The sequence below is a fragment of the Dicentrarchus labrax genome, unplaced genomic scaffold (genome assembly GCF_905237075.1).
Source record: "Dicentrarchus labrax unplaced genomic scaffold, dlabrax2021, whole genome shotgun sequence".
Taxonomy (NCBI): Eukaryota; Metazoa; Chordata; class Actinopteri; family Moronidae; genus Dicentrarchus; species Dicentrarchus labrax.
In genome coordinates this window covers 11,072,942-11,099,590 of record NW_026136723.1, presented here as the reverse complement: position 1 = coordinate 11,099,590, position 26,649 = coordinate 11,072,942, and the positions used below count along the sequence as shown (strand labels likewise).

The 26,649-nt window shown below is 43.2% G+C and overlaps 1 protein-coding gene across 3 annotated transcripts in view; it reads left to right on the top strand.

Annotated features, from left to right (window-relative positions):
• The window catches only part of dlgap3 (discs, large (Drosophila) homolog-associated protein 3), a 108,077-nt gene extending 82,783 nt beyond the window's left edge, over positions 1-25,294 (top strand). For all 3 annotated transcript variants that reach the window (XM_051390426.1, XM_051390427.1, XM_051390428.1), the window contains 11 exons: positions 5,876-7,038; positions 11,473-11,690; positions 12,566-12,668; positions 12,763-12,979; positions 14,506-15,044; positions 15,522-15,616; positions 16,582-16,801; positions 17,679-17,970; positions 18,070-18,161; positions 18,340-18,486; positions 19,167-25,294. In XM_051390426.1, the coding sequence (XP_051246386.1) occupies positions 5,950-7,038; positions 11,473-11,690; positions 12,566-12,668; positions 12,763-12,979; positions 14,506-15,044; positions 15,522-15,616; positions 16,582-16,801; positions 17,679-17,970; positions 18,070-18,161; positions 18,340-18,486; positions 19,167-19,481 (3,327 nt within the window). In that variant the 5' untranslated portion in view covers positions 5,876-5,949 and the 3' untranslated portion in view covers positions 19,482-25,294. The remainder of the gene's footprint in view (positions 1-5,875; positions 7,039-11,472; positions 11,691-12,565; positions 12,669-12,762; positions 12,980-14,505; positions 15,045-15,521; positions 15,617-16,581; positions 16,802-17,678; positions 17,971-18,069; positions 18,162-18,339; positions 18,487-19,166) is intronic.
• Positions 25,295-26,649: the final 1,355 nt, after the last annotated feature.

The window sequence follows — 26,649 nt, the reverse complement described above, 5'->3', positions numbered from 1 at the left end:
GTTTTGGGAATGAAGTTCCAATACACATGGAGCACCAGTCAAAGTCCTAAGAAGTGCCCTTGGAGACATTTCGATACAAATCCGGTCTCACTCCCAAGTCAACAAATACTGCAGCTAGGTCAGTGGCCCTCTGCTTCAAAATATGATGCTGTGGTTATCCCTCTAGCGTCAGTTCTGGACATGCCCACCGTCAAAGTCAGGTGACATAGTTCAAAGTCAGAAAAAGTGAGCATATGGAGGTGATGGGGTGGATGGATGGCTCAAACACAAAGTTCCTACTAGAAAAATTTCATGAATTTGATTTTAAAAAGTGTTGAAAATGTCGACCCTGTGGGTAACCTAAAGGGGTCAGTTTTGTTTAACTCTTGCACATTGCTAAATGTCAAAAAACCTGCTGGACAGTTGCTTCTGCTAACATGTGTCGTAAGAGGAGGAATGGAAATTGAATGAATAGGAGAGATAGAAGGAGAAGTGGAAGGAAAAAAGCAGGTTGTGCAAGAGAACATGGGAAGAGCTAGGAAAACAGGGCAAGAGGAGGAGGCGACTAGGAGAGCAAGATAGAGGAATTGCCCCCTAGGCACTCTTCAATTTTGCCCTTATGATGGGAGCATATTTCCCCTGTGCTGTAGCCATCATCTTTCTTCTCTCACACGGTTGCTCTCACCCTCTCTCTGCCTCTCACTCCAGCATTTCTTCTCGGTCTTTCTTGGTGCATTTCTGATACATTTTCCTTCCCTCTCACTCGTTATTGCTCCTTATAGGCATATCAAGTGTCAGCCACCTTCACCAATACCTATTCTTATATCCAGACATGTGGCATGTTAGCACCCATCTGCACCTCCATTTTTGTATATTAACTCCTGCCAATTCCCATCTAAAGGTCTGCAGCTTCAACAGCTTTATTCAAAATAGATATGAAAGCATGTAGCAGGCCAGCAGATGCCTTGCATTTTTAAAAATACTAAGCCTTTATCTTTTCTTGTTTTCTTTATATCACATATTTAATTTGTTCTATATCGGCCTCTCTCTCAGTATGCACAGAGCAGATGTGCTGCAGTCGTACTTTACAGGTCCTCTTCTGCGGGTCACTCTTGAAATGTTCCATCTTTCCCATCATCTTGATTCTTTCTGGACCCCGATGGGTTAGCTACGGCAGTCACCCAGCTGCCAGGGAAACGCGCGTGGTGTGTGTGTGTGCATATGAGAAAAGGCAGTGGAAAAATGGAAATAGATCATTCATGGCTAAAAGCTGAGAAGAGAAAATCAGTCTTTCTGCCAGTTTCCCAGCATGCATGTCTCTCTGGCTGGCAAAGAAGGAAGTTCACGCCAACACACAGCTGAGCCAATCCTCTATTGTTTCCGTTCCCATCATTATACATTTTACTATTGTCTGTCCCACTCTCCATAATGTGTGTGCAGAGCTCCAGTGGTTAATAGCTTATTTGAAGTCTACTGTACTGGCACATATGGACAGATATCAGACTAATGAAAACTTTTTCATTGTTTGACTACAATTCTATAAGGGCTATGTGCAGTTCACCTCCTCGTATTCTCAAATGAGTCGACATATCTGCCCCTGACCACGCTGTAGCTTCGTTCATTGTATCTGCAGTCAAACAAAGCCCGTATTCCAGCAGACAATACCCACTGCCTTGCAGCGTTAGCCCATTTCAATAAAAGCCAAGACAGTGGCTGCCTTGTCCAAATGATTGTTCGCTATTGTCTCTCATTCTCGGGGGAAATTGAACTCTATTTAAAGTAACAAATCATGGCATTTTATATATATTGATGAACTTATTTGCTTACTTGCGGAGAATTAGATGAGAAAATCAAGGTCATTCTAATGCCTGGACTCCAAATGTCAAGCTACCACCAGCAGCCAGTTAGCTTAGCTTAGCACTTAGCATCCAAACAAAAACTGAAGTGTTATAATAGTATGTTGTAGTTTTACAGGGGTTTATATGCCAGGATTTGTTCTCTGTTGGTTACCTGTCAACCTGAGGGTGATGACGAGACTCGAAGAAGTTACCAAAGTTGCTTGTAGGTAGCCTTTGCCCCTGTTTTTGGCCTTTAAGCTAAGCTAAGCTAACGGCTGCTGGCTCTAGCTTCATATTTACCGCACAGATATGTATGTGTATTATGTCTGTGTGGTATCAATCTTTTCATCTAACTCTCCACAAGAAAGCAAATGAGTGTATTTTTTAAAAACGTCAAACTATTCCTTTAAAGCCAATTTTGCTTTATCTAAGTCTATTTATTCTATTCTATTTTAGTCTATTCATCTATTAGTTCATGAAAAGTTGTACATCAGATGTTCACTCTCTAGAAGTAATGCCTTTTACCATCAGAGAGTTCACTCAAGCTTCACAATCACTGGCTTGTTCCCAGCTATGCAGCAATCAGCTGACTAGTCACATCTAAACATATTCATACATACATATTAAGATGTATAGTATTACCATTATAACCATTATAACACGATCACTCACACCGTTACTCTGCTCATACAATCCTGTCAATTCAGTTCCCTAGCCTCTAAATAGGGGCATTCATGTTTTTCTTGAGTTTTGTCACCACCATCTCCTTCGCACTTGGAAGGGGAGGATGATCTGCGATCTGCAGTTACACTGCTGGTTGACACGAAATCCTACACACTGGACCTTTAAATGAATTGCTTGGACATATAACATAGGCGAGGATAATGTTGATGTCATCATGAGATGTGAGCTATTCTTTCACCAGACAGTCAAGATCATTCCCTTTAAGCAAGAAAGGAATAGATCAGAATACATCATTTCTGGTATTTCAGCTGTTGAATTTACAGTGAAACACCCTTTGACCCACAACACAGAGATGGCAGAGAGCGGGCAGACTCAGCTGTTAGCAAAGTGGGTCAGAGCAGCTGGCGTGATCGCATGAATATTTAAAATGAAACAGCTCCAAACTGAAGCCTCTGTAACTATCACGTTGATACCAAGCAGTGTTAAACAATGACAGCATGTTGTACAGCTCCAGCTCCCTACTGAGCAGCTACTGAATGTTTCTGCCTACACAGAGAGGAGGGGCAAAGTTGTCCAAAGAGGAATGGAAATGTAGAGAGAAAACAAAAAGATGTGGACTACGAAAGGGCGGGATGTAGGAAGGGTCAAATCAAACTGTGGGAGTACATTCAGATTTTAATTTGAGGAGATCTTTGAAAACTTAGAGGGAATGTAATTGAATTATTTGGTGTATGAATTGCGTGCACATGAACTGTAATACCTCAATTATCTAACACAAAATGAATAAAAGAGAGCACCGTTGGATGACAGATAGATCAGTGGAGGCCAAGAGACAAAGAATGGAAACAAACTTTGTAATTAACTCAACACAGAGAAATGTTGACAGGCAGAGCCAGACGGACTGACAGGTTAAAAAAAAGAAAGAAAAAAAACGAAGAAAGGAGGAGAGCGTACGGGAGGGAGAGTCATGACTGGAGGATGGATAGAAGTAGGTCAGGAGGAGAGATGAGGGAGACGTGTAGCGAGATGGATAGAGAGAAGGAAATAAAGGAAAGAGACAGTTTGGCTGCGTCTTCTCTACCTCTCTATCTTTTCAGTTGTCTGTCTGCACACGGGTGTCTTTTTAACGTGTGCGCACACAACCACACATTCGGGCATGTGCGTGTCACTGTGATTGACAGCTCCTCGCCAGCAGCTCGCTCCACAGCCAAAGACTTCATAATAAACAGAACATGGTTTAATTTACTCCTCCAGGCAAAGCGGCGCTGCTCACTTTGCTGTCTATTCATAAACAGGGACACACACACGGAAGTACAACACACTGTAAAAAATATTCATCTTGCCAAATTATTTGATAGATATTGATTTTTTATAAGAATTTTATAACTGACATTTGAATTCTGCTCACATTTTGTGTAAATACTGCAATGATACCGCAGCTATTGTGCTCTATTTTTCAAAAAAAAGATGAAACTGCTTCTTGGACATACTTCTGGAAACGGCTTCCAAACTTTAGGCCTCTGGCTGGTTTTCCCTTGACACTTGACTGACACTTGAGAGCCAGTGTTGCTAGGAGACACGCTGTCAACTGTGGTGCACTTGTAACTAAAGTGCGCCAAGGCCCCTGTGTAGCTAACGAACGGGAGGCGGCTCCATCCACCCAGGTGCTGTGGCTGTCTGATATCTGTCCACGGTGGGATGTTGACTCGGAGAGGCCCGTCGTCACGGCTACACCAATGACACGGCTGGATGTGGGTTAGCTTCCTGGGTGGCAGCTCTCATTCAGCCAATCAAGGCAAACAGGCCACGCTCTATTTAATGATTATCCCAGCATCTGTCCCCTATCTCTCATCTCTGTGTGAAAGCCGGCAAACACACGCGCAAATACACTCACAGGAGCTCAGTGAATCCCATCCAGCCGAGTGGCTCGATTCCTGCTTTCATCGAGTAATTTCATCTCAATTTAATCAAATCTAGAAATGACGGGAAGTGCTTGTGTGCATTATAAACAGGCCGTGTGCCCGTGATTCATTATATAGTTAGTGGAGAACGTGGTTAATAGAGGATGTGATTACAGCAGCAGCAATTAATGCCAGTCCAATAAAATACATGATTACCACATTTGGAACGTAATCTCGGTTGTTATCCCGGTGCTGAATAGAAAGGCAATACAAAGATCGGCTTTATCCTGTTTCCATTCTGTTAACCTTTACTTACAGCAACAAGAGTGTGCGGGTGATAACGTTTACATTGTTCCACATTCTTGCTGCAGCTTGGCAAAGTGTATTGATTTCATTTCCTGCATTTGTTTTGTGGAGAAGATCCCATCCTCTTCTGCACTTTTATCCTTTCGAGGCGACGGCAGAATTGGTTTCTGCCTGGTCACCTGGATATTGTGAATCACGTTGTTGTTCAGCTGGTGCTCAAACCGTGAATTCGCTGTGTAATTGATAGCACAGACGTTTGTGAGTGTGCTTGGACGCCTGCCGCCACTCTCTATCTTCCCTGCATTAGGATGCAGGTGATCAATAAACGCACCGTTTTCCTCAGCTGTAAATCATGTGAATGCTCAGGGACTCCCTGCGGGCATGGATGGAGGAGAAAGAGACAGACAACAACAAGGAGTGCCGGTCTGATGAATATAACGATAAACAGGAGAGAGGAGTGAGATGTGCTAAATGGGAGAGCGAGGCGGAAACTGAAGAGACACCTTGAGAGAGAAAGAAAGGCTAATATTCTTGATTTATCAGCCAGGCAGAGATGAATGCAAAGAAGAAAGCTGACTGTGGCCGCTTATTGCGTCCCGCGGGATGAATGCTCACTATTGCACTGTTTGTCTTTGGTTGTGTAAAAAATGAAGTGCAAAATCAATAAAAATGTTAATCAGCATAAGAAAAAAACTTTGTTTTTCACTTTCAATTTAGCAGGCCACTAGATAGAAGATAGAAAACAACCTGGACATTAATCTACCAAGTCTATTTCTTTTTGTGGTGATTCATTTGTAAATTATACCATGAATTACACTCCGCTGTACTCCCACCTTTGTGTCTCTCACAGAGCAATAAAATGATAAAGTTATTTATACTGTATTAACTCTAAATAATATTTTTAAAAGATTCTATCACTGTTTTTGCTTGTCATAGAGCTTAGTACGTTCAGCAGCTATTGAGGTAACAGGAGAGTGATTGGCAGTGACACAGTACTCATCATCTCACGGTTATTCTGTGTAATGAGACAGAAAAATATTTATGATTGCAAGACTGAACACCAGATTCAATTATTTGATAATATCAATATTGTTATTCATAAATACAATGTGTTGACTGCTGTCTCTCGAGATACAAGACCTAAATGGTTACTCTTTCTGCCTCCAGGTGAGACCGGTGCAGCCCTGTCACGCCCACAGCGCCCCCTTTCGGCCCGGACGGCCCACCATGCCCCGGCGCCTATGAAAGGGTACCATGTCAGCCGTAGCATGTCCCAGCATTCCTCCGGTGGTGGCGGAGGAGGCCCCTGCCACTGTGCGCCTGAGGACTGTGATGGCCCGGGCAGAGAGTACTACCAGGGTCACAGCGATGGCCACTATTACCCTCCAGGAGGTCCAGCTGAGGCCCTGGCACTGGAGAGACACCATTCCCACTCCCACTCGCACTCCCATAGCCACTCTGGAGGGGGAACCTTCCCCCGCTCTCACCCCAGCCAGCACCCACCTCTCCAGTCGTTTGACTCTTGCGAGGAGTGCCTGTCCTCTGGCCACGGAGGGAAGATGCATCGCATTCCCCCGAACCTGATAGACCAGTTCGAAAAGCAGGGGCCCTTTCATCCTGATGGCTTCCACACACTGCAGTACCAGCGCACCACAAGTGGGAGTGCTGAACAGCGCAGCGAGAGCCCCTCACGTATCCGCCATCTGGTCAACTCTGTGCAGCGCCTCTTTGCCAAGTCCCATTCCCTCGAGGCACCTTCCAAACGGGAGTACAACGGCACGAGAGGCGGGGACTACCGTAGCGAGAGAGGAGGAGGCCACAGGAGTGGAGGGGAGGATGGAGGAGGCCACTACTCAGGCCACCAGCCTCGCTCTACCAGGAGGAGCAAGTCTCGAGAGCGTAGCAAGAGTGGAGACTCAAGACATGAGTCGGGCAGACGCCACCGCAGCAGGACAGCAGGCTGGTGGAGCTCTGACGACAACCTGGACAGCGACAGCAGCTTCATGGTCAGTGGGGGCAGACGGGGGTATCCCAGTGGACACGAGAGCCTAGATGCAGCCATTCAGGAGCTCACCATGAAGAGGCCCAAAGAGCGCAGTGGTGGGCCGGCGCCTGGGGAGTGCATTGCCTGTACCACCATGGCTCTGACTGGGAATGAAGGAGGGGGGCACCATGGGCACCACGGCCACTCCCTGAAAAGGAGCACCTGGTCAGCCATGACAGTTAGTCAGGCCAGGGAGGTGTACCCTTCCACCAGGGGAGGGGGCTACGACAAAGCCCTTGTTCCCGTGGAGAGTAAGCTGAAGGAGAGGACCTTCCACTACCTGCAGGTGTGTGCATGCCTCCATATCAACTAATGTCTGTCTGTGTGTGTGTGTGTGTGTGTGTGTGTGTGTGTGTGTGTGTGTGTGTGTGTGTGTGTGTGTGTGTGTGTGTTTGTGTACAGATGGAATATAGTATATGGGATATGACCTGCAATAACGCAAGGTTCCATATGAAGAGTTCTCACAAAGAAAAAGGCCCTAGGAAAGAGTCTCATGCAGACCCTTACCTCCAGTTTTGCATCAAACATTTCATGACTTCTTCTCTAACTCAACTAACTCAGTCAAACCTGGGTTTACTCTTTCCAGTACAGTGCTCCTTATAACTTCAGCTCATCTCTGGTAGTTGTCAAATTTTGACTTTTTCTTCTGTTTCATAATGAATCTATTTGACTGTTATCTGTCCAGCCATGATTATTGCGCTAACACAACGTGCTAGCAGCTTATGCAGCACAACTTAATGTTGCAGATTTGCCTAAATGTAAAGAAATATAGGCTATAAATGGGGATTGTGTATGAAATTAAATTGTGCATGATGGAAACCCTAGTGCATACAAAAGTGATACAATACAGCAATCGATATCAATACAGTTTTTTCTCTATGGCATAGTATGTGCCATCAATCATATATCCCTGGGGCACTGACACTCTCTTATCTGTTTATTCTGTATATTTTCTGTGTGTTAAAACGCTTTTTGTGTCAAAAAACACGACGTGACACACGAAAACTGAGCAGCCCAGGGTTTAAAGGGTTAAACGTCCACCTGAGAGACCCCATGGACTGTCTTGGTATTTTGCTGTGACTCTGAAAACAATTGCTGTCACCCACGCAGAGATTATTTAATGTCTCTCCCAAAAGAGCATCCCCCAGTTCCATTCGCCTCTCTCTCTCTCTCTCTCTCTCTCTCTCTCTCTCTCTCTCTCTCTCCGTACCCAACACACGCAATTTCCCCTTTCTGCTTTCTCTCATCTTGTACGTTTACATGAATTCCCTGAAATGAAAAGCTAATGGCTGTGACACTGTACCTACAAAGTCATCTGAAAGAGCATACACACATAAACACACAAACACACACAAACATCCAGCTGTGCTGAGGTAGAGCCGCCATGCGGGCTGTGTTTCTACGGAAACAGCAGGTAGCCACAGGAGTCCCTGGTGTTTTTCCAACTCTCATCCTTTAGACACAGCTGAGGTCTACTGATAGAAGACACTGAGAGAGCAGGGTTGTGTGTGTTAGTGTTTTCAAAGGACAAACCCCACACAATTTGCCTCTGTGCCTTAGGCTACCATCACATTCACACCTTAGGACACGAAATGAACTTCCCCGCTGCAGCTTTTCTCATATCTCCAGGCGTCACTTGCAGTTTTGTGAGAAGGGGGGAGACAGCGTGTAGAGTGAATTTTGTGCTGAGCTTAGATGTGCTGAAGTCAGCCAGATTGATCCATGGCTTCAGAGCAGACAGCTTCCTGGAGCTGCAGATATAGAGCTGTTCACTCCTCAGTAGACCTCCGGACAAACGGCAGCGCAGGTGCCATATTAAAGCAGCACTTCCAAACCTCTGCCTTGTTCTCTGGAAGCAAAACTGAGTGCGGACAGAGTGTGTAGAGTCTAGATATCATATATTGAACTGACATTAGAGCGGCCATAAATATTTTTATATTAACTCGTCTATCTACTTGGGATTTGTTACAAACCTGACTCGTGGATTAGTCATGGAGAATTATAACCCAGGTCTGCATTTCTTCTAAACTCAACAGAGCAATATAGCCTCTTTTAGCTCATTGTTTTTATGGCCCGCAGCTTGCCATGGAAAAAGGATAAGGACATAAGAGATCAGAAGTAAAATCTCCTCATATACAGCAGTATCACCAAGTTTTTTGTGATCATAAAGTCATATATATATATAATAGTCTAATAGTCACAAAATCATTTTTGTGGCACAGAGAAGACATTGTGGTCCTTCTGAACAGAAACATAAAGCCTGCCTCGCAAATACAGCACATTTCATATCCATTCAAAAATGCCACAACTTTTAGTCAGAAAGAGACGAGTCGCAATCCCAAGCTACCAACTGGCAGTAGAATTAACATGTATATAGAAACTTATACTGACATGTCCACACTGGTCATCGCTCAAGTTTTGTTGCACAGAAGCAAGAAGTGCTCCAAGTGAAAATTAAAGGAACAAAAAAAAGAGTCAGTCTTCACAAGTCTGAATTATTGTGGTCAGAGGCAAAGGGACATGTGCAAGGTTTTCTCCCATGGTGTCAACGCCAATCACAATGTGCGGCATCAGAACGTGGTGCTCTCCATTCCCCAGGCCTCTCCTTTCCCCTCGGCCTGTGTCTGATAGATAAGGAATGATAAAAACGAGAATATGGAGCGAGAGTGAAATGAAGTCAGAGAGAGAGAGAGACAAAGATCGAGGGGGAAAAGAGCAAGGTAGAGGGATGCAGAGATAGCAAAGCAAGCTCAGGGATAGAGAAGAGATAAAGGAGGTGATGGTAGCCAAGGGGCAAAGCGAGAGGAGGAGAGAAAGAGCAGGATGAGAAAATGAGAGAGATAGTAGAAGGCCAGGGGGATCGGGAGATTAGGCTGAATCATCTTTTAAGTGATGACCTTAAAAACACACACTCAACTGGATGCCAAACCCCGGGGCCTTGACTGTGTGTGTGAATGTGTGTAGGTGTTTCATTGGGTCACATGCTTGTGTGAGGCTATACACCTCACAGCATTTGCAAAAAACTGAAAGATCGAGGGGTCTTTCACCACAAGCAGCTGCTGTTAAGATGGTGCAAAGCTTTCATAATACTGGAAAAGAAGTGGAATCAAATGGCAAGGACACATATCCAGCTGAGTTCCGTGTACAAGGTTGATAGGTATCCTCATCTGCTCTGATGTTAATTAAAGCTGCACTTGATAATATTTTTTTATCAACAATGGATCAGATGGCTATGTATAATGTCAAATTTACAAAAAAGTAAGTTTTTATGCTCTTTAACCTCATTGTTTTGGTTTACTGGCCTAGCTGGCTAAACCAACAACACAACTCCAAAATGTGGTTACTTTTGCTATTTGTCTGTTGATTCATGAAAAGAATAGGAATTGTTTGATGTGAACACATGTGCCACTGTTTTTCAGGTGAAAATATGTCAGATGTGTTTGTAGTTGTCCTGCTACCCCCAAAGTGGCCCCACTTCATAGCTGCCTGGCTCTCTATTTTACCAAAGTCAGGTCCCCAGAAATCATGTAATATTTGGGGGAATATTGTGGAATTTAAGAGGTGTATATCAGACAGTGACAATCAGGGTATTTAATCAAATCTGAAAGTGAATCATGGGATATTACAAAACATTACAAATAAGTCACCTCGTGTGAATATGCCAGAAATTTTTATTCACAACAGCTACAACAGCCCAGAGAGGGGAAACATTTTAAAGTGTTATGAAGGCATTCTGACTGAGTTATGAAAAGGCATTGATTTTACATGACGGCCACAGTGGGAACCTGTCAATGTAATTTTTGTGTTTCATTCCACAGCTCCTTATCAATTCTTAATGTGTCGTCTTCCTCCTTAGTTTCTTGTCTTCCTGACTGTGTGGGAGTTTCTCATTTTGTTTTCTCATCACTCTCATTCGTCTGCGCATCTGTCTTTTCTGCTTTCTGCCCTTCACTGTTCTTTGTTGTGTCCCCCGGTACATCTGTCTGTCTCTCTGTCTGCCTCTGTCTTACCTGTCTGTCTGCCTACATTTCTTACTGTCTTACCACCATGCTTGTCTACCTGCCTTTTTGTGTATTTGTTTATTTGCTCTCTGTCTGTCGGCTTCTAGCTTACGCTGTTTTTACCTTCTCCGTGTCAGTGTTTTTCCAGCTGTCAGAGTTTCTCTCTTTCTGTAAGTCCCTTTGTCCCTTTCTCTCTTTTGCTAACGTCACTTCCCACGTATGCATACATGTGCATGTATGTGTGTGTGCTCTCATCGTGTGCATGCTTGAGCAATCTGTGCGGGTGTGTTGGCTTTACACTGGGTGCATGTGTGCCACGACTGCGTGTCTGATTCATCGCTGTCCATCTGTTCGAGGTGTGAAATATTTTTCACTGATGAAATATATTTCTGTTTTGAGAAGTCTTTTGACTTTTATAACAGATATTGGGAAGAAGCTGCCAAGAGTGCAGTGAAAACATCTTCAATATCTCAACACTAATGAATTCACATTGTGATCAATTGCTTTTCCCTTAACAGTTGGTGTAGAAGAAGAATGCATACTTACTTTTAACCCATTTCTAGAAAATCTTACTAAAACTGAGTTTGACCATGTGTATACTCTACATGGTTCTGCGCTTGTACTCACTATGTGTTGCAGTTGCAGATGAATCCTACTCAGTCCTTTGTATATTTACCTATGACTATGTGAATATTCGTGCGAATGTGATTGTGTCTCAGGTCCCGTCAGAAGACTGGGGAGGTGGATATGGCGGCGGGGGCGGTGCAGCCGACAGCGGAGGGGAGATCCCATGCCGTCGCATGCGGAGCGGCAGCTACATCAAGGCCATGGGCGACGATGACAGTGCTGACTCAGACACCAGCCCCAAAGCCTCACCGAAGTCCACCCTGATCGCCCAGAGGGATGCCTTTAGGCGATCTATCAGCATGGATCAAAGGTCAAATGTTGAATGACCCTTTTTTTTAAATCAGCTGGCCTTTATTATATTGCTAGCAAGGAGGAGAAATTAGCTGTAGTTAGATTACAATATACACCCATTTAATGTTTCTGTGGAAATGTTTTTGGTGCTAAGGCCCTGGATTCAAACAAGGGGTAGACGACCCTTTGTAGAATAACCATTATCGGGGTTATTTTCTCAGACTTTATAAAGCTCACAGAGGATATTATATAACTGTTATCACAGGATGAGTGAAAATGAGTAACACTGGTGGAGTGCTCTTTTCAGATATTCCTCAATCATTCAGAGATGACAACTGTAAACCACAGTATCTTCAGCAGAGGTTTTTGTCAATATATGATACAGTATGGGGATACAGTAAGAAATAATATTAAATTATTGTCCAACACTAGTACAAACATGAACAAATCCAACCTTTGATTAAATAATATCAGCACAGTTCAATTACCATGATGAGAAAATTAAATGGATTCATGTCTCCTTGGGAACTTGTTTGTGATTGAATTCGGACTTTTCAGATTTAACCGCATAACCAACATGAAAAACACATTTACTCAAATGTTCAGAGTGATTTTAAAAGTCATTTCCCATTGGACATGGGGATGCAGCATTACATCACGCTCCAGCTGACACCATCATAGAATCTCACTCTTTTATTTGATAGTTGTGGTTAACCAAATGGTGTACTGTGTGTTGCCGAATGTTACAAACATGTGTTTTTGACAAAAAATAGCAGAGCTGAAGATTTTACTGAATACAATATATTATCAAATAAGTAAGAAAAAACTATCTGTGTCGTCATAGTTGTTGCAGTTATCGGTAAAGCTGATTATGCGTGTTATTGTCTCATTCAGGTACTCATGTAAGCAGTGTACAGACTCCTACCCCAATAGCCGAACTACACCCAAAACCCACACCCGCTCTCGTAGTTACACCCGCTCTCTGACCAGCTCACAGGTAACAAATAGTGTTTAATTGTGTGAATTATGTATTTGCATAGATGTCTTTACTGCAGCAATGTGTCTGTCTCCTTCTCCCTCTCGTCCTTCAGCTGGGAGACACGTTGAACCGCCAATTTGAGGCGGTTTGTGAGACCATGTTCGGAGAGGTGGAGTCTCAAGCCGTCGAGGCCCTAGATCTTCCAGGTGTGTTCCGCACTCGCAGCCACAGCTACGTCCGCGCCATCCAGGCCGGCTGCTCCCAGGACGACGACTGCCTCTCCGTCTTCTCCATGTCGGGTCCCCAGGGAAGCATCAAGGGTGGGGCCGGTGAGTGTGTGTGATTTAGTGTAACAACAAGTCTGTGTGAGAGTTAGAAAGATGTGTGGTTGTCTATTATGTGGCGGCAACCTGGTGGGAGACACAGTAGGTAAGCCAGTGGGAGAAGGAATTTTATGACAACTTGTGTGTGCTTACCTTGACAAAAGCAAGTCACACACACACACACACATCCACAAACCCCACATCCTCACTCATTGCACAGCTGCATGCAATGAGTGCATCCATTTTTAATTTAGAACCTTTTTTTCTTCTCTATTTCTTCAATCTCTATGATCTCACTCTTTTCACCCTAGCCTTCTGCTCCTCCGCCGCACTTTCTTTGTGCTTGTGTATACTGTATGTGTGCATGCTATAAGCATAGACTTGTGTTACATTATTGTGCATGCTCTTTGTTCTCTGTCTTCTCTGTCATCTTTCCCATCACCCTCCCCTGTGTGATCGCAGGTTTCTCAGGCTCAGTAATAGGTACAGGAACGCTCATGATTATGGTGATAGCTTAGTGTCTCCAGCTGCTGCTTCCTGTCTGTCTATCTATAGTATGTCTCTTAATGGTGTAGTCTCGCTCTTTTGTCTTCATACTGTGTGTCTTCTTTATTTGAAACATGTCTTTTTTGTGCATTTTGTCTTTTGGTTGTTCGTTTGTGTGTGTGTGTGTGTGTGTGTGTGTGTGTGTGTGTGTGTGGGGTGGGTGGGGGGGGGGGCTTATATGTGTTTGTACAGTAGACTGCAGAGCCATTCTAGTGCCTTATAGGACTCAAATTTCTAAGCTTAACCAGCAAATCCTCCCCTGATACTTATTAAAGCTTCTGTGGAGTGTCATGTACATCAACTGCAAACACACACCCACACACACTCACACACACTGCACAAACTCAAAGACACATACATCCCTATACGTGCATGCTCCCATACTGCAGCCTATGGAGCTTCATGGTTAGGATCTTTGTAAACTATGACAGGCAGGCTGGTGATGAAGATGCTTGGAAAGATTGAAGTCTGATCCTTTATTCACTGAAAATAAACTGTGTGTGTATGCGTTTATGTTTGAACAAAGCTGTGCGGGAGGAGGAACAGACTGTGCTTCTCATTTTAATATTTCTCTCACGAAATTGCTTTATCTTCTAAAGAAGCAGACTTAAGTTAGCTAAAGGGAAGAGGTTTTCTCTTGTCACTTCTCTCATGTATTTTTCACCTGCCTCTCAATGAAATTCAAACCAAGAGCTTATTTTAGGTGAAAAAAGTAGCGCTTCTGAGTTGCATTTTTAAAACTTTCTGTCACATCTTGCATTTGTATTATATCCTAATGATTTTGTTGTTTTCTCTCTTTATCTCTATATTATTGGTTCACACGCTTTCCTCTTTTCACTCTTTGCCTTTTCTTTCACCTTCTCTTTCTAGTCTGTCACTTTTGTAAGTATCCACCTCCCCTGCTCCCTGCTGATATAGTACCCATTCTGCTTTTAACAGCCCACTATGCCTCTGTCTTCCTTTCTCCCGCTCTTCTCACACTTCAGTCTTTCCTTATCGTAAAGGTGCTCCTCCCCCACTCCCACCTCGCATGTCCAAATCTTCACTCTCAGTGCGAGCCCAGAGCAGCACCGAGTCCACCCAGGATGCCTACTTCCAGAACAGCGGACAGTTGGCGTCAAGCTCGGGCCCCGGGCGCCCCAAGCAGCACAGCAACTCCGTGGACCTGGGCAGCTCTGACGGCCCCTCTGGTCGCTCCTCCAGAGGTGGTTACTACACTGCCACGGGCCCTGGACGTTCCCGGCAGCACAGTAACTCAGCAGAGAGCCTAGATGGGGCGAGGGGTTCACGGGAGCTGGTGCCGTACGGAGGGGGTCCGGGAGTTGGGGTGAGGGCCAAACACAGCAGCTCAGCTGACAGTCTGCTGGAGGGGCCACCGAGACCGGCCAGGGAGAGGGACGGCAGGGTTGGGGGCAGCCTGGGGAAGTCAGTATCCCTGCCTCAGAACAGCATAGTGTTGAGTAAAGCTGGGGGGCAGGACGAAGGACGTGGTGGGAGAAAGTGGAGGCCATCCATAGCTGTGCAGGTGAGGAAGGAATTTTACTATTAAAATGAAGCGACAACTCACTAGTCTGTCAATCATTCTTTTAAATGAGTCACTTAGTCACTTAGTCATTTTTTGACTAAAATGTCAAAAAAATGTGTGAAAAATGTCACACGTCTCGAGAAATTCAAACCAGAAATGTCTGGAAAATGACTTAAATTGTAATCAAATGTGATATTTTTTTCTGTTGATCAACTCAAAGATCAACTGACTAATCAGCACTAATCTATACACAATCCCAATTACACCAGATACGTGTCATTTGTACATTTTGGGAAATACAGTAATTGGCTTTCTTGCAGAGCATTAGGTGAGAAAATGTATACCACTCTCACATAGAGAGCCCCAAAAGGGATAAGCGTCCTTTAATTCCTTTAATTTCAGTTCTGTATGACATCTTAAGGGTGTGTGTTTGACCGCAAATCTGACTGTGGTGCTTTTTGGCTTTTTCTGTTTCAGGTGGACAGCTCGGAGACTCTGTCAGATTCAGACGCAGAGGGCAAAGCTCTGACAGAGGTCCACTCTATAGGAGTCCAAGTAGAAGATGACAAAAGGTAATTGAAATACAACTCAAAATCAGAGCAAGGGAAAAGCATTGTCTTTAAAAAATATCATCTCAAATTGAAGTGTGTTTATTTTCCCTGACATTTAACTTGCCATAATTATGGACACAAACTTCCAAACTAAGATTTGTGTTTGTTTATTTGCTAATTTATCTTTGCCCCAAAATATGTGGCTTCATCAAGAGCTTTTGGTGTTTGCACAGTAATTTATGTGAATAATTTCAATATATAATTTGAAAAAGCCTTCATCTCCTGGGCGCCCAACAGTGCAGCCACCTATGGTTGATTTCTAGGCTAGATCCCATTATTTCATTTAACATTTCATCAGACATCACAGCTTGAACTCAGTAACACTTTGTTCCAAGAATGTCGTGTTTTTCAACTGTAACCATGACTACTGCAAATCATACACTCGCCTTGACTTTCACACGTGATGCAGCCCGTCTTCTAATTATATCCAGCACCCCTTATGGGTCAGAATCACATGCATGCGAGCAGTCACAACATCACATACTCCCGAACTCTGAGCAGTGTGTGATCATGCACCTGTTAACAATGTCCCCCACCTCCTGCAATCATCAAGGGTGACAGTGTAACGTTGGGGGGAGAAAGCAGGAGTGCGAGAACGGAAATCTGAGTCACACCTCGCACCTTATCAGACAGCAAAGAAGGATGAGGGGAGGTGGGGTACAAACTTGTAATAGAGTAAACACTCATCACCCATGACAGTCCATTGACATGACATTTGCACACACTGGTGCGTCATATGCCAGAGGATCTAGCAGGACTTATCATACCCGTGTGAGTAGTAGTGACTGCAGTGACAGCATGACTATCCCTGCTCCGGTATAAATGTGCAATTATTAGAAGAAAAATATGATTTGAGAAAGGCTTTTGCATGTGATACTCCGTGTGACTGGATGGCTCTGGGCCTGCTATGGCTCCCTGTGTTGCAGGCGAGCTCGTTTCAAGCGGTCCAATAGCGTGACAGCAAGCGTGCAGGCCGACCTGGACCCTGAGGGCTTCCCGGCGCTCAGCATCGCCGTGCCAACACAGGACAAGAGTCTCCAGTTCGGCTGCTCCTTCCAACGGCACTCTTCAGAGCCGGAGTCAGCTAGCCAGTTCACAGAGTGCCACCGCACAGTCCACACACAGGGACAATGGGCCTACAGAGAGGTGGGTCTGCAGTGATACACAAAACTTGTCCTTGATTAAAGATGGGTTTCTTGTTCAGTGAAACCTGCGAAAGGTGCAATTTTCAAAGATAGGATAAGATCCCAGCATTTCAGAACCTGCATTGTTAATGTTCATGTTTGCTAGCTAGCAGTCTTTTTCCTTTGTTACATTGGCAGACTGCAGATCAGTGGAACAGCATGAACCTTGGGCAAAAATGTGTATGGCATCGATTATGCTTATGTGTCCACATGTGCATTCTCATGCACGTGCACGAGATGCAAACAGAGGAGCTTAAGACTATTACTTCATTGTGCTGCTACTGGTCAAAAACTCCACCGGCTACCTTTAAAAGAATAGTTAGACATTTCGCTTAGATCTTCCTGAGAGATGAGGAGATCAATACCACTTCTCTTTCATCTTCTCTCCTCTTCCTCTCCTTGTGTTCTCGGCAAGAAAGCCAATTTCCCAAAATGTCAAACTATTCCTTTAAACGCGGCCCAAAAACATGGTGTGTTTCTCAAAGTAAGGCTTAATCTAGACGGGCTTAGGTGAGAAGAAAAGAAGATGATGACAAGAAAAAAAATAAATATCAGAGATCGGAAAAGTGGGAAACTGCATGTAGGATGAAAAATGTCTAGAATAAATTTCAAATAATTTAGGACCAACATTCTTTTTAAAATGGTTTAGTCAAATTCAAAATTAAATATTTAGTGACGAATAATACTGTGTCTTATCATCAGTGTCGATATGTTGATGTAGGTAATCCAGCCTCATGAAATGAATTGCCACTAGTCTAAGACATGAGGATTGAGGATAAGGTGTGTTATTGATGGTCCAAATACCATGCGTCCAGCAGTTTTTTCTCATGTTATCCCAGGACTTTATCCAGAGTGGCTATACCACTGAACCCTGCCCGGCAGACCCACGGCCCCACCAGCACCCACACCTGCCTCCACGTTCCCACTCCCCTCTGCCCATCACTGAGAGAGCCTGGGCCGGTACGCCGTCCCTGGAGGGCCCTCGCAGCCTGCCCGACTCAGGTCGAGCCTCTCCCTGCATGAGAGACGGAGAGTTCTTCTTACGCCTCCTGCAGACGGAGGTGGAGAGGATGGAGGGCTGGTGCCAGAACATGGAGAGAGAGGCTGAGGAGAACGAACTGCCAGAGGAGAGTGAGTTTGGGAGGATAGGATCGAAAGGATCAGAGATAAAGATAAATGATTAATAGTTCTTGGATTTCTAAAACTACTTATGCCCTGTTTCCTCCCTAGTTCTTGAGCTGATTCGCAATGCAGTTGGCAGTGCCCAGATGCTCATGTCTCAGAAAGTTCAGCAGTTCTTCCGCCTCTGCCAACAAAGTGTGGTGAGTATGCGTGATTACATGCAAAATCATGACAGCACACATTACATATGGTGAATCGTTTTGTCGCTAAAAGCAAAATTAGCTTGGCTGCAAAATCACTTTATGTACGTCTTTCTCTCTTTCTCAAATCCTTGTATATTTGTCACCCGTCTCGTGTCCCGTCTCCCTGACCACCCAGGACCCATCAGCATACCCCCAGCCCACCTCTCAGGACCTGGCAGGCTTTTGGGACCTGCTCCAGCTCAACATAGAGGACGTCAGGGTCAGGTTTCAGGACCTCCAGAGGCTCAAGGACTCTAATTGGAGGCTCCCACCTGAAAAGAAGGTGAGAGGCCCAGGGGTCCAAACAGCCCTGGTTTCCCTACAGCACTCCCCCAGAGCTAAGATGGCAGTGTGCAGAAGAGTAGCACAGATGGTCGTGCCCTCCCAGTCTTTGCAGGCTGTGAGAATACAGAACAGCAAGAGGAACTGAGCTGAGCTGCTCACGAGACGGTGGAGTCTTAAACTGCTAGAAATCTTAATGCATATCAGCATTTTTGCATTTGGTCAGACAGAAGAAAGTACTTGTCTGTTACACTGTTGTCTATAAAGGTTAGGTTACTCACTGACCAACTACATTATTCTTGATAACAAACTAACAATTGTTTCTCTTTTCTTCTTTTTCTTTTCACATGATCTTTGCCTTTTATTCTCCCATTTCATTTCCTTTTACGTCACCCGATGCCAATGCATGCTGAGATACTTTTCTGATTTTTTTTTTTTCGAATTTGGTTATTTGTCTGTCATAATGTCTCGGGCCATGATTCTTCCTCACTTGAATTTGACCCTTTTTGTCTTTGGTTTTGCTCTTTGTTTTGTCATTTTCTTTGTTTCTCCCATTCTTTTCACTTTGTTGCATGGGACCCCTTTCGTACAACCATACAAAACCATTTTTTTCACCACCCGACACGATAAATCCACTGTCCGTTTTCATCTTATATCTACGTCTCACCATTGCCGGGCTAGGAGGATAAGAAGCTTCCTCCGCCCTTACCAAAGAAGCCAGCAGGCGGGGTGAGTGGCAGCCTCCGTGCCGATAGTAGCGGGGATGGGGGCGCTGGAGGTGGAGGAGGTGGGTCGGGGGGCCTGGTGGTGCCTCGCCTGGGTGGACATACCCTACCCATCAGGGAGAAGTCCCTGGACCTCGGGGACCGTCAGAGGACAGAAGCGAGGAGGAGGCTGCTGCAGACCAAGCGCGCTGCCTCTTTCAGGCAGAACTCGGCCACAGAGAGCGCCGACAGCATCGAGATCTACATCCCCGAAGCCCAGACTCGACTCTGAACACAAGACGGAGGTGTCTCCCACCCACCTCCTCACTTTACCCCCATCCCCGCAAAGCCGACCCCCGCACAAATCTCAGTCTTTCTCTGAGCCCAGTTTCGGCTCTACCCTCCCTTCAGTTTTTCCATCACTTCACTTACCATAACTGCAAATTCACTTCTCTTGCTCATTAAACAAGCAATGACAGCCATTTTAGTGTCTTTAAATTTGGACATTTTACTGACACAGAGGCCTAGACCTGAAATGGTAGCTAGCAGATATGAGTTATAGACTTTTTTTAAGAATTCTCTGGATTTCTTTTTGGCTCTCAGCAAACAAGAAACAGTCCACTTTTATAACAGTAGTCAGCGGAGGTTCACGCAGTAGTAGCATGCCTGTGCGTGTTCACCTAGCACTTCTCCATCACTGAAAATAAAGGGCTTAACAGGCACAAAACCTCTGTGTGAGGAGATGACATAATCTCTCTATGGATCCCCTGTTGCCATCTCCTGATTACCATTTTCAACAGAATCAACTAAGATATATCCACACTATTCATTGATGCCAACAGTATGGAGGAGTGAACATGGATTCATTTCTCACCATCAGTTTAAATGCCCTTAAAGTCAGATGGCTGGCGATCCCCAAAGAACATTCTCCAAGCATAGTCAGTCAACTACAGCTGGCTCCTTTCACCCAGGTGCCATCTGTCCACCCAGGCACCCAGTCAAAGAATATGTAACAATTTTATGCCTCTTTCCTTCATTCCTCACGTCCTGCGTATCCATCGACTACCCGACTAGCATTCAGCAGTGAGGCTGTTTGAAGGTGCAAGTGCTATTTGTACATAGTGTGCACACTCATGTTTGCCAAAAGGAGCTTTTGCAGTGTAGCATCACAGCCTTGACAGCTAGAGAGCATCACAGACAAAAAAACAGAGCCGTTTGCATTTTATGTAGTCTCTCTGAAGTTTGAAGTGTTCAGGGGTGGGGTTGCTGGGAATTTTTGGGGGGAATATATTTTGGTGGCTTTTCAGGACTTTACTGAGAAGGCCCCCATTTCACTGTGAGGCTATAGCACCACCAAGTGTTCAAGTGAGGACCCGAACCATCAACGGTGGTCTGCAGAGAGTTCTTTCCACCACAGTCAGGAATTAACAAACGCCCTGATGAAATAGCCATGAAAGTAAATCAGTTTCTTTATTTTTTTCAGTTCTTTCCCTTGACACACAGTGTGTTTTCTCTTCTCTTGAATATTCAGAATGGACTTTCCCATGATTTGTTTGCATAATTGTGAAGATAAAGCGGTGGATCACAAAGTAAAATGGGGAAGAGCTGTCTTCTGCAGAATCCACCCGCCTAAACCTCTCAATTTCACACGCCGCTGATGAAAGAGGGAATGATTTCTTTGATTGAAAAGAAAACAAAAGGAGTCATGTTCAATGTAGCTCCATCCGAACCCCTTCCAAAGAGCCATTAAAGAGAGGAAACCATCAGCTGTGAAATGATAGAAAAGAAGCAACTTGATAGTGTTTGGTAATGATGCTGAGATTAAGCAGCACTTGTTATGAATGGGATTATAGTGTATGTTTGTTGCCCTCTGTGTTCCTTTCCCTTCTTCTTCATTTACTTCTTGAAGTCATACTATCTGATGTTTCCACTGAACTAAGTGTAGCATGATTTTAAAAGCTTTTAAGGAGTCTCATTTACGTGTTTATGTCAGAGCAGATATTTCTAATTGAAGTATTTTGTTTGGATGGTGCGTATAGGCTTGTATGGGTGTGTGTGTAGTTTGAATATGAAGGGCTGAGTGTCATAAGGGATGTGTGATGAAGCCCAATGAATACTAAGAAGTCCAAATTTTAAACACAAGAAACACAAAATATAAGAATCTTTTTAGCATGACCTGTTATTTTTTTCTTTTCTATTTGGATGGAATGTGTTGGCAAATGGGATATTTTAATGGGAGATGTATATTTTATAATATAATCTACATTTCTAGATTAGTAGAGACTATTGAGTACAGTATATGTACACAAAAAGCATATATCAAATGTGAAATACTACAGTATTATTATGATAGATTATAGCATTGTGTGATACTACAGCTGTGTGGCATATCCAGATTCAGTACATGTGAAAAAGAATTTCAAATGATTATTATCTTCAGTTTGTGAGTGCTGGGTCAGGTTCACAGGGTATATAACTGGCAAGAGTTAATTGCCAAGTATGATCCTCCTTAGGCCTACTGTATATCTGTCTGTGGTTCTAACAACATATACTGCTGTATCCCCTCCCTGTATTCCCTCTTTAGAACCAACTACATGTGCCTAACCAGCTATATGTGGAGGTTTCCTTTGAACACAGTTTACAGTATATATATGTATAGAAAGATATGTAAATAGAAAAGTATAAAATCTGCAGAGAATATTGTTGAAGAAAATGTTTTTATTGTACTGACATGCCATCCTTTGTCTCCCTCACTCTCACGTGCAATACACACATAAGACTGGCAGATTTTGTTGATGTTAATACTGCATGTTTTATGTCAACCTCCTTTGAAAATATATAGCAGAATCTCATTTTTGACTGATAAAAGGAAGGAAATTTTGTAGCTTATTAACCTTTTTTGTGATTGAAGAAAAATTGACAAGATTTTACAGTGCAGTTATTTCAACGAGTCACTTCTTTGTACTAAGAGTATATCCTTGGAGGACAATGATACTGGCAACCTCGAAACAGCAATCAGTGTTTTGATTTGGATCTCAACAGATCAATTTAACAACCTCCATGTGAAATAAGCTGCCCTGGCGATGAAAAGAAAAAAGGGCTGAGAATCAGACATCATGTTAAATTCATCTGCGGCAGTGTGGGTTGCAGATCAGCCTTTTTATCCCCTCATCCTTCTCCTCTGTTACCCTCAAACTTGACAACATCTCAGTGGTGTTTAACTCAGCCCTCATCCAACAAAGCACAAAGACCTGCTTTTATACTGTTACTCCACTGTGAAGGCCTCTGGACTCCACCCTCACAATCTTCAAACCCACTCGCGGAGGGGTGGCAAGGTCCTTCCATTACGAGTCGGCCTTGAGGGACACTAGGAATCAAAGAGTCTTTGTGGGATATTTATCCACCGTAGCAACTACTACTACTACTACTTCAATTATCGCCGACTTTCTTCTCTATACTTTTGATCACACGTTGAGGTGTTAGCCAGCCACCTTGCCTTGAAACAGGTCCATTGCAAACACACTTTTGGTGGTATTATTTCCATACTTTTTGTTGCGTATTTCACCCATCCATCTGTCCAGTATACTCACAGTATGAATACACACCTGGGTGTATAGGTACAATATAGTGTACAAACATGATCCGAGCACTCACCACCACACCAGACGGACTACTATACAAACCCTTTCACCTCTTTCTAGAAGTGCAAAAACCCCTCGTGAACAGCCAGATGGACAAGTCAACTCAGAGTACCTCAGTTTCTAGCAGCAGTGTCTCCAACCCCGACCCAGGCCTCTGTCCTCAGGGGATTCTCTTAACACCACACAACCGACGGACCCTGAAAAATACAGGACCACATCAGTCCCACTGGAATGTTGTCCATATTCTCTGAATGAAAGGGGGAAATCCTTTGAGCCCAGATTCTCTAGTAGCCATTTTCTGAGACTGGAGAGCAACAGTGAAAGGAGAGGTGGTTGAGGCAAGAGCTCAATTGTAGCCAACGTGTGTGTGCTGTATACTGTACATCTGCAGGAGGGATGCTGTAGCAGCAGATTTGAGTTTTAGTTATGCAGACATTTGTGAGAAGCAGAGCTGCTCTGGAGGAAAAAGCAAAATCACAGATTGAGTTAAACCTCAGTGGGAGAAGCCAAGGAAGTAGTTTTCCTAGTTAGAGATATGAGCTGTGGCTTTTTCTCCTTGCAATATTTCAAACAGTCAAAAACCGAAGAAAATAGCTGTTTTCTGGTCATGGTCACCCCATGCTTCCGCAGTTGAATGCTTTTAACTAACTAGCAACAGTATGAATTGCTGGGATAGCATGAGCAGTAACTTAATATAGCTCTGATGGAGCGTTAGGAGAGCAGTAAGTGAGTAAGGCTGATTACGTGCATGCATCATTTCCTGTGAATCAATTGCAATTTCAATCCACTGGAGGACACTGGAAACTCCTATCTCAAAAAGGGAATTACAGAATGTAAATCCATGAATAGCTATTGCTGAAAAAATGGCAACCATAAACAGTATCAGAAACCTGCAATGATTTCATGAAAACTTTAAGGATTATGTTTTTAACACTATACAAAATTTCCTTAAAATGTATCTTTTGGTTCTCGCCTCAGAGGTTTTATTTCCATCCTCCCCCAGAGCAGCTCAATCTGTATAAGATGTTTAACTGAAACTCCAATGTGCCTTTAGCGCTGAGGTGTAATTGTGTTTGTGTGTGTGTGTGTGTGTGTGTGTGTGTGTGAGAGAGAGAGAGAGAGTGTGTGTGTGTGTGTGAGAGAGAGAGTGTGTGTGTGTGCGTGTATTTACTCTGTAATGTTTAACAGTACGCACACAGGTAACCATGTGGGTCAGAGACAATTGAGCAATTACTGTGTAATTAACAAAAAAATAACACCCTGCCACCCTCACGTTTACAAATATGTAAATACCTGTTGCCAATGGACATTGCTCTTCTCAATATTACATATATTGTTATTACAATATGATTATTATTAGTATGATTATTGTCATTAAAAGGATTCATTATTGCCATCACTCTCATTATTATAAATGGTGTTGTCAACTATAGCTATGGGTAAACATTGTTCTGTATTCAAGGGCGAGTCTTGTGTAGAATAACAAAAAAATAGTTTAATCTATGATGACAAGTCTTAAATCGCTGCTACTTAGGAGATGGAGTAGAAGAAAAGCAAACTGACAATAACTCTGGGAAGACATTTTTCTCTGGGATCAATGATGGACACTCCAATGAGGAGTGAGAGATCACCAAAAGAGGAAAGTAAGCGTTGAACAGATTGATTGAATGGAAGATCCAAACATAAGACCTTTATTTCTCCATGTGCATTTATTCCACTCTGAACTCTTGGTTCTGCCAGAGGAGGAAAACAACATGGACATCAAACTGATACAGACTCTACTCTCTCTGTATTCTACTCTATAATGTAGCAACAACTAAATAGCCCCTTGTTCTCTACTGTCTCCTCCTCTTTCATCTCTCTCTTGTATTTCTCACTGAACATAATTTTTAATCAGACGGGTTTGATACAGCGAGCTTTTCTGTCTTTAAGCTCAGCTTTATTCTTGAGTTCTCTTGTTTTATACGTTTGATTCAGTGCCAAGACAGCATATTGTACATACAAACATTAAATGCTTTTGTTTTTTTTTCTCCTATAAAAACAGTTGACTGGAGCATATAGCAATAGCGATGCCATAAGATATGAACTTTGTTTCATAGTGCCACCAGAGGATACACAAGATGCATGAGAACACCACAGTGACCGGAAAATGCAGTCTGAATATGTGCTGGACGGCAGGGGTGGGCATTGCACAGTGAAGAGTAAATCATGATCCTGTTTTATTGTGTTGTGGTTCTCATTTTGTACATACAAATTTATTTATTGATCTTGTATGTTTTATGGATCTAGATGTGTCAAAGGAGCACGTCTGATAGCGCTGAAGCCCAGAGAGATGGCACACTGTGACGTGGTTTACCCCAACACAGAATGTAACACTGTCAACGTTGTCAAAACATTTTCTAATGGCTAATATTATTACTATTAATATGATTATTATAAAGCTATTTTAGCGAGTTAAATCAGGGGTGCTGTGTCTCCTTTGTCTTTCTTTTGTGTTGATTTTCTGACTCTGAAAAAGAAAATCTTAAGTCAGTTAATTCTGGTTTTAAATCTTTAGTATTGCTCTATTACTATATTAAATATTCCAGGTTCATTTATTCATCATACTACAGGGTTGTTCAATGAAATGCAAGCTGTAGTGCCTGCATTCTACACACAAAGTGTAAATGAAAATACATGAGCAGTTAAATAACAATCCAAACAATATTTATGAATCGAGTTGAACTATCAGAAACTCATTCTGCTCCATCAGGACTGTATGGGTGTGGTTTTATCAGCCTGGCAATATAAGCAACTAAGCCCACAATTGTCATCAGTTTTTTAATCGTATGTTGCTCAACTCTGATTGGTCCACAAAAATTGTGACCTTTTTCCTCAGCCTAACCCATTTCAAACCAGTGGGGAAAGAATTTTAAAGCACTTTAAAGAAAAAGTTTGATATTTTGGGAAATATGCTTATTTTCTTTCTGGTGAGGAGTTAGATGAGAAAATTGATATTGTACAGCCAACCCCCAAAGGGTAAAACAACAAATTCACCATTTTATGTGCATTTAAGTGCCAAACAATTTCCTTGCTTTGAGCAGTTCCCATGCAACCAGGGGAGACAAGTTACTGTGTAATAACCCAGCACATAACCCCTGTAAAATGGTACTCATACACTTACACACAACAAGACATAATATGTTAAAGCGTGAGCTGTAAAGATACAGATAGCCAAGCTAATTAGCTTTCTCCATTTACAGTCTTTATGCTAAGCTAAGCTAACTGGTTCATATTTAATGACAGACATGAGAGTGGGCTAAAAAGGACCCCATTGCTAATTGTGACGAGTTGATTGAGAAAATACATTTCATTTATAACTGTGGTAGTAGAGTAACTTCTTTGAATATTATTTTCTGCCTTACCACGTTAGTCTGCAACTGATTATAAAATCATTTACTGAATGCAGCGCTAAATGACATAGTAGATGGAATTCTTTTGTAGTGCAGACATACCCACCTGCGAAGCATCCATCAAAAATGCAAAGCAAATGACAAAGAGAAGGATTTCCAAAGAGAATGTCAGTTTTCTTTCTCTGTTTTGTCTCTCTCTCTCTCTCTCTCCCTGTAGGAATTTGCAATGCAAATACTAAGCAGGTTAAAACTGAGGAAGGAGAACAATTTAGCACTGGAAGTATGAGTCAAATGCACAATCCCTGTGGTCTAAACTCAGACTGACACATTAAGAGGATATTTTTGTCTGTACTCACAAACTACTGAATATGAAGTGTCCCCCTGAGATTTAGGAAGAGCAGCAGTAGCCTCGGGGTATGGGAAACTG